This window comes from Mus caroli, chromosome 11 (assembly GCF_900094665.2).
Source record: "Mus caroli chromosome 11, CAROLI_EIJ_v1.1, whole genome shotgun sequence".
NCBI lineage: Eukaryota > Metazoa > Chordata > Mammalia > Rodentia > Muridae > Mus > Mus caroli.
In genome coordinates, this window is record NC_034580.1 from 42,193,909 (window position 1) to 42,202,938 (window position 9,030).

The 9,030-nt window shown below is 42.0% G+C and overlaps 1 protein-coding gene across 1 annotated transcript in view; it reads right to left on the bottom strand.

Annotated features, from left to right (window-relative positions):
• Positions 1–9,030, bottom strand: part of Sgcd (sarcoglycan delta) — a 397,251-nt gene that overhangs the window by 145,726 nt on the left and 242,495 nt on the right. The window contains exon 5 of the mRNA XM_021177343.2: positions 2,371–2,490. Coding sequence (XP_021033002.1) covers positions 2,371–2,490 — 120 coding nt within the window. The remainder of the gene's footprint in view (positions 1–2,370; positions 2,491–9,030) is intronic.

A 9,030-nucleotide genomic window follows, 5' to 3' on the forward strand; every position in this document is an offset into this window, starting at 1 on the left:
GGAGAGGGAGGGAGAGGGAGAGGGAGAGGGAGAGGAGAGGAGAGGAGAGGAGAGGAGAGGAGAGGAGAGGAGAGGAGAGAACAGACTAGCATACTTAGGAGTCTTACTGAGGGCAGAATGAAAGGCATAAGTACAGAAGAGATGGAGTTGGAAAAAGATGTAAAGGACAATTAAAAAACAGTACAGAGAACAATTGGTAACTTATAATAAAAAGAGCTTGTAATCATAACTCAGGACTGACTAGTACTGGCTGAGCCCCTAGCATGTTAGCCAACTTACCACTCTCTATAGACCACTTTGCTCAACCTTTCCATCATGCTGGGAAGAAGACACTTCAGTGACAGCTGTTTCACAAATAAATAGGCACCAAGAGGTCAGATACCTTAACTAGTGTAGGAAAGATATGGGTTACAAATAATAGTGGGGTTATCTTAGAGCTCAAGCTTTGAATTTCTGTGCTTCAGTGAACCTTAAGGAGAAAAGCAGGAGAAGAAACAGTGCCAACAGTAGCTGGGGCATGCCGCCACTGATGGAATGCCATTTTGCACAGGATACTGAAGCAAGTGCCTGGAACATGGTTTTTGTTAACTCTATAATTTTAGATTGTGGGTATTCTTATCCTGAGAAGAGAAAGAAAAATGGTTCAACGATGTCAGTAACCTGCCCCAAACCAGACACCTCAGGGTGGAATATCAGCAATTAAAAGCTAGGTCTGTTCCGGTAGTACAAGTCCAACCACCACACTGGTCCGTTTCACTGGGCAACCTTGGAAGACACTAGTAGTGCGCTCAGATTCATTAATTCAGCAGCTGGAGCACAGAAACTTGCTCAACTTTACATTTAAAACACAGGGATGGAGAGATGGCTCAGCCATTAGTTGCAATTACTGCTCTTACAGAGGGCCGCCATTTAGTTCCCAACACCCACCTGGCAACTTAAAAAATGTACAACTCAAGTTCTGGGGGATCAGAGGAAGTCTTCTGACCTCCAAGGACACTAGGCATACACATGGTACACATATATACACGTAGGAAACACACACACACACTAAATCTTTACAAAAAGTTAAAAGAAAATTCTTTCATTTCATTCTGTCTTTCTACCTCCACTGCTTCCCTGACTTTCTTTATTTCACTCTGTGATTCAGAACCTTACTCTGTAGCTCAGAAGGGCCTAGAGCTCACTGTGTAGCTTCAGGTTTACAGTAGTACTCCTGCTTTGTGAGTCCTAGGGTCAATGATGTGAACTACGATTCCTGGATTGTAAGTATACTGAAGATTGACTACTCAAACTTAAATACCAGAGCTTCGAATTCAGTTAACTATGGTTAGATCTTTAAGCCTAAACTTAAAAAACAAAAACAAACAAACAAACAAAAAACAAACAAAAAAACAAAACAACCTTCTTGGATTATTTTTTTATTTGCAAAAGGTTGAGAATTCACTTCATCATGCCTCAAGCAGCCTGATGGTTTGTGAGAAAAGTATGTTCTACATGAAACTTCCTTACATGTGCACACTGTGAAACCCAAAGATAGTGGTTGAAATGCAAACCCAAATGACTTCATAGTGTGAGCCAAGCTCTTTGGGGATTCAGAGTCCATGCAGGTCAAACTGCCTTGCTTTAAAAGAACCTAGGAAAGTGGCCTCATTTACACTATGACACACAACTTGCTTGTGTTTAAGCTCCTATAGCAATATCCTAGAGATTATATGCCTTAAAACTAGACCCACCCCCTCCACATACAGTTTTGGAAGCTAGAAATTTAAAATCCTATGTCATTCTGGTTGGTATCTGAGGAGGGCTCTCTTCTAGATAGACTGCCAACTTCTCCTTAGAGTTTATATGTGAGGGAAGAGAGGGAACAAGGGACATAGATGAAGAGGGGAGGGAAAGGCGGGGGGAGGAGAGACACAAATTAGAAAGGAGGGGAGAAGGGAGAGAAAGGTGAAGGGACAAAGATGTAGAAGGGGAGGAGGGAGGGAAAAGAGGAGGGAAGAAGAGGAAGAGATAAGAGGAGGAGAGAACAGAGAGTGGAAAGAAGATGGAAAGAGAGGAGAGGGGAAGAGAGGGGAGGGGAGGGCAGGGCAGGAGAGGGGAGGGGGAGGAGGGAGCACGAACTACCAAATTACCAGTCTTCTTCATTTCCTTATAAGGGACCTCACATTACTGATTAAAAACTTCAACCAACTTCAGGGACAAATATCCTGATAAAGGTCTAAGTCTACAAGCATTGTCATATTAGAGGATTAGAACTTTCATGTTTCCATTGGGGGAGGTCACAGGCCTGCAAAAGATGGCACCATGTTATTTTCCCTTGAAAATGTAGATGGTGTCACCCAGCCAATTGCATGTTTAAAAACCCCTCACCTAAGACTCTCAATCTCTCAGCTCCCACGACCACTTCACTGTCATCCGCAGAAAAGAGCAATTTTCCAGAAACAGTTTTTACTTCAAACCTTTTGCCATATGCTTCCACAGCCTTCGGACCTAAAAGAGAGAAAGAAAGAAAGAGAGGAGGAATACATTAGCCTTGTCGCACATCACTACAAATGCTTTCCATAGGGATTGTGTCTGATTTTAATGCTAAGTGGATCGGTTTTCTGAAGTTGGACATGGAAATTAGTGTCTTGACTGCATCTCATCTTGCCAATTGCTTTTAATCACGAGGTCCTGGGATGTGGTTTCAGAGGTCACCTTATTCTTCTTAAAGAGTAACGCTTGAATGAAATTTCTCTCTGCTAGTGTCAAATTAGTGTCAAACATTTGGGGGCTTTTGATCAAAAGTGTCGTGATTCAGAGTATCGTCATCTCTTGTGGAAACTAACCATCTTCAGTCAATTGTAAATATCATAAAGGGCTCCTGGGAGTTCAGCTGAAATATATCTGTTTATGCCCCTGACCTAATGGCTGACATGAAGACAAATTGATTTTCTTAGTAGACAGTTAATTTCCAAGCAGAAATGGCTATAATTTATTATAATTAGTCCCCCTACAAGTTAAGTCTCTTATAATAGGGATTAATTTAATGAAAATATCCTTTGAGTTTATTGTGTGATATGAAATGCTGTTCTTGAATACAGGCTGTCTACACCAGTGTATAAGTACATGCCCTGGACCCATTGTGCCTGTATCCTGATGGAGCCAGACTCACACAGATTCAATTTCTTGATTCATGTATTTTATGTATATGAGTGTTCTGACTTCATGCACACCAGGGCTGAGTATCAGGTCCCATGACAGATGTTAGTGAGCCACCATGTGGTTGCTGGGAATGGAATTTAAGACCTCTGGAAGAGCAATCAGTGCTCTTAACTACTGAGCCATCTTTCCAGCCTGATTCAATTTATAAATGCACCAGAAAACTCAAGAGATTTAGCAAGAAAGCAAGACTAGTTAAAATATCTGAAGTCCTGACAGGAGTCTTTGTCTATCTGAGCTGGGGCTTTCCTTAGCACTTTTGTTTCAGGTGACTTCCAAAAGTTGGTTTACACGAAAGCATCTGAGTAGCCAGGGGTAAGGTCATCCTTATTTGAATTCAGGTCTGATTAAATAGAGTCTATCTTTTGGTCTAGAAATATTTGCAGGTAAAGTCAACAATATCTTCCCAAGGAACCCAGTTAGATTCCAACATTGATTTTTGTTTGTTTCCTTTTAGGAAAATTTCAAGAGACCATTGTTTAAAATAAATAGCTATGAGAGGACCAATGGGAACATACCTTCAGAGGGGAGAGGTTAGCCATTGCAGGGGTCAAGAAAGCATGTCACAGACAAACACTGGCATAGGAACAGAACCTGCAGTAAGGACTTGCTGTGGGATCTAAGGTCAATTCTGTCTATTTGGGGGATGAAGGTTAGGCACTAAGAAAGCAAGATTTAGATCAAGTATTTTCAGGGTGTGGAAGTAATTTTGTGATTGGCTATCTCAATAGCTCTTACCTAGAAGTAGGAAAGAACTGTGCAAAATGCCAATAATAGTGTTGAGTAAACAGCAGGCAATGATTTCACCTGTGATGGGGATCTCTCTCTCTCTCTCTTTCTCTCTCTCTCTCTCTCTGTGTGTGTGTGTGTGTGTGTGTGTGTGTGTGTATGTGTGTGTGTATGTGTGTGTGTGTGTGTGTTTGGGGGATGCCTTGTGATCTGGAGAAAGCTGATGCTTTTGTCTATGGTTAGAGATGGTTAGAGATTTGTGTGTGTGTGTGTGTGTTTGTGTGTGCATGCATGTGCACTTATATATTCATGCACAAATGTTTGCATATATATTTTTATATTCTCCCTGTCTGTATGTATGTGTTTTGATGGCTCCATCCATTATCGTCCCTTAAGGGATGCTTTACTTAAGTTTATGTAGAGGCCTGGATATTAGAACCAGACCAGCTCCTTCTATATCTGGGATGACTTTTTTTCCCCACAAGTATAGGACTTAGAGACAAAAGCCCACTCTCTCTTATCAGCAATGTGCTTGTAAGCTAGTTATTTATCTTTCTGTTTCTGTGTATGCAAAACTATTACCATCTTCTCTATGGACCTCAAAGAAAGGCTTCAAAGATCAAATGATGTCAAGTGTATAAAAACAAGACAAAAATAAAAGCAAAACAAAAAATCTTCTGAGCTGAAAAAAATGCTGTGATCTGTACTGATTGCTCTGGTGGGCAGTATGGTCACCTTTGTCCTTGCCATCAGGATTCTTCTACTGAGATGATTACACGGTGTTGAGCATTATTAATAATGTGTGTCTCTTCATATAGTTTGATCATTCACTTACTCACAACCATTTAGCATACCTCTTCCTCCCCTGTCAGACCATTCATATTTACCCTCTAACATGAAAAATGTGTGTAGGAAAGGTTCTTTCATGAGCCAGAGACTGAAGCAGCAGAGATCATACAGAATCTAGAAGCATTGTGAGCCCTGGAGAAGCTCTTGTCTGGTTGCACAGAAAGAAAACAAGCATTGTGAGCCTAGGGCCTCCTCAAGGTCACTTTGGGAGCAAGGGAATCTGAGCGTGGAACACAAAGCACTCTCCCAGTGCTATACGGAACACAAAGTATATCTGCCTGTTTACGAAGGTGAAGAGAGCTGGAGTCAACACACTCAGAACATCAAGGAGATATCACTTCTGAGGAAGAGGAAATGTAGATGTCAGAGACAAAGAACTCAAGGAAATCTTGAAGAACAGCAATGTGCCAAAGATTTAGTGTAGGTATTCCCATGAAAGTTAAGATGTAGCTATCTAATTGATGCCATTAAAATTTTAAGTGAAATCTATATTGTTCAACAATTCTAGAAGGATAACTGTTTGATGGGAAGAAAATTAGAGATGAAGAGACAATATGCTAATAATAAATGAATGAACAACCTCAGATAGACATGGGGCCAGGGCAGTTTGCCCATGTTAGACCTAGTCACGTGGAAGGACGACAGTGGGAGACAAATGCTTAAGCTCCACATCCATGAACCTGGCAAGACTGTCAGACTTGGCTCCAGGTTTCCTGGGTATAGTCTGAGCTCACTCTGGAGCCTTGAACAGTGTATGAGAGTTATCAGGGAGTTATCCTGAAAGAGACCACAACAATTGGAGCATACAAAGCACAATTAAGTCATCTTCCTTTTCAGAGAACCACAAAATACAAAAGAGAATTCAAGGGCCAGAACCAGTTGCCAACATAAAACATGGCAAAACAAAGATTTAGCCAAAACCCTCATAGTGAATATTGGCTAGTTGAAGCAGACAGCTTTGTCCTTTGTTGGCTTTACCTAGGATGCCAAAATTCCCAAGGCATGGCTGGAATCTTTAAACATGCCCCTAGAGTGAAATGCTGGTGAACTTGGAGTCTATCCTAGAAGCCCCGCAGTAAATCTACAGCTCTTTTGGGTCTAGAAAAATATGACTTCTGAGGTTAAACTCATCTTCAGTTAGTACTTTCTATGGGTGGCAGACTATGTGTGAACTGACTCTTCAGTCTCTTCTCCCCAATTGGGAAGAGAAAACAAAACCACAAGTGGCCACCAGGAATGTGGAGACAGGAAAGGCCTGGTGCTTATTATCCCAGTTTTTCCTTTGGTACTAGGACTCTTTTTCTCCCCTTAAAGCTGTTTTCCTTATAGGGTTCAGGGCTCCCAATATGGACTGTACTTAGATACTCAGTCAGCAACACTATGAGTGGAAATGAATCAGTCGCCTGGCTTTAGCTCTACCTCTGAAAGTAATGCCTCATGCAAAAAAAGATGACCTAAACTTGGAACATCAGGCTTTCCGGTGGACTTTTGAGATATTTCCAAGGCAAACAAACACGAGAGCTTTGGAATCCTTGGGATTGCATTGCTTGGGAGACATGCGATATTTCCTTTGTAGAATTGCACATCCCATGTAATAAGAATTAGAAGGCATTATGTTTAACCTTTTGTCCTCAGCATTAGTTTTTCTTGCACCTCATTTTAAGAGTCGGGATTGCTGTCTTCCAGCTCCTAAGAGGCACTAATTTAGGAATGGGAGATCAAAAGACAAAGACTATTGGAAAGCGAGAGAAGAAAGAGTGGAGGAGAGAGGAGATGGGAAGAGGAGGAGACCAGAGGATCCAGGGGGTAGGGGAAGAGAGAGGGGGAAGGTAATGGAGAGAAAGAGTGGTAAGAAGTGAGTAAGGGAAAGGGAAATAGGGAGGAAGAAGAACATGGAGAATAGATGGAGCAAGGAAAGAAGAGAGGGGGAATGAAAGGAAGAGGAGGGGAAGATGGATATGGAGAGGGGGAGGGGAGGTTTCAAGGAAAAGGAAGATGACGAGAGAAAAGAGAGGAAAGGGAGGAAGGTTCTCTTTAGTGGAGTAGTGGTCATTCTCAGCTTTATCAAAACTGTCTTTCAAGTAAACCAAATCTCCCACAAATGAAAACTCATCAACACTCTAGATAAGTTCCTTTTGAGCCTTGAGATCTGAGAGTTGGCTGTTGAATTTATCTCTCTCCTGGAGGCAGTTCTCACACATGCTGCTTAAATCACTGCTTACTGGGGCTGTTTATTTAATTATTTAGCACTGGTGATTGGAGGCCAGATGTTACACAAACAAAGCCTATCTTCCAGATGCTTGCTGTAACTGTGTTTGTGGATCACTGTTGGGCAGCGTTTCCACAGACCCACGAGCTTCTCAGCTGTGTATGACCAGTCCACTTCAGGGCTACGTACTCCTGACACCCAAATGCAGCTTTGTTCAGGGAAGGGAAACAGGGTTCTGTGTGCAAAGGCACCTGCTTCCCGGGGACTCGGTTATTAGTAGGGCCCTGGAGACTCTAGTAACAGTAATGTCTGGAGTGTATTTGGGTTGCTGTCCTCTCAAAATGTCTATCTGGGTGTTTTCCTTTCAGCTCTGAAATCAAATGACATTTTCTTCTGGAGGTCTAACAATGTCATTCAGACCCACAACGTCTTCTTCCTCAGTGGGGTATACAATGCCTCTCTGTCTATCACCTCTGTATACATACAGAGAGTGTATTGATTACACGGCACAACACATGACCTTGTCTAGTAAACATACAGAGGGTGTATTGATCACATGGCTCAACACATGACCATGTCTAGGAGTCCCATGCTTACTAGTGGAGCCATTTTTAAGAACAACCAATCCTTGCTTAAACTGTTAGAATGAAAAGCTTAGAACCTAGTGGGTATTACGCACAGCTGTTAGGAACAGATCTTCTGTACTAAAATGAACCACACGTGCACAGCCTGTGGACACATCTGCAGCTTACAGATGAGTTACGATCAAAGACCACAAGTATAGCAAATAAGATGAAGCGATCATTAAAATCCCTTTTACAGGAGCTAGGGAGATGGCTCAGATAATAAAGTTCCTGCTGTGCAAGCATTGAGGACCTGAGTTTGGATGCCCAAGTCCCATGTAAAAAAGCTGGACATGTTAGCTGTGTCTGCAACCGTACTGCTAGAAGGATGGGGAAAAGAGGGGTAGAGAGGTAGGTAGAGATAATCAAAAATTTCTTATTAATTGGCCAGCCAGTCTAACCGAAAGGTATCCTTTGGCCTCAGTGAGTGATGCTGCTCAAAAAATAAGGTGTAGAGTGATGGAGAGAGACAACTGATGTCAACTTCTGCCCTTCATACACATATATGGGTACATGTAAATACACACATGGACATATACATATAATCATTTATTTAAATATACCACACACACACACACACACACAAAACATCCTCTGCTCTCCTTAGTTGAGTACAGCTGGACTTTCCTCTCCTGTTGAAATGGAACAGCATGACTATTTGCCCAAATTAAAAATGGCAAGTTCCATCTTAAGGCCTATATAACCCCCAAAGCCATGGGCTTTTGGCTCAGATTACAGTACCAGGCATTAAATTCCTTCTTGGTAGATCAGCATTGAAGCATACAGGGTCATGTGATCAATCATGTGATCAAAGTACCTTCTAAATATTTATCTTATGCCCACAGATCCAGACTGCTCTTATGCTTAGCCAGAGAACTTTTTTTTTTTTTTTTTTTTTGTCATGGAAACCCAGTAATGGAGAGATACATCACTGGTCAAAAACGTACTAAGGAAAGAGGCTGAGTGCTCAGCCCTAAATGATACACACACACACACACACACACACACACACACACACACATGCACACACACATGTATGCACACACATACATACATACACACACACATACACACACATGCATGCACACATACACATGCACACACATATGCATGCACACACATACATACACACATACCCATACACACATGCATGCACACCTATACACATGCACACACACATGCATGCACACACACACACACATACATACACACACATGCACATACACACATGCATGCATACACACACATACACACACATGCACACATGCATAAACACACACACATGTACACACACAAACATGAATGCACACACACATACACACACATGCATGCACACACACATGCATGCACATACCCACACATACACACACACAGACAGACAGACACACACAGACACACACAGACACACACACACACACA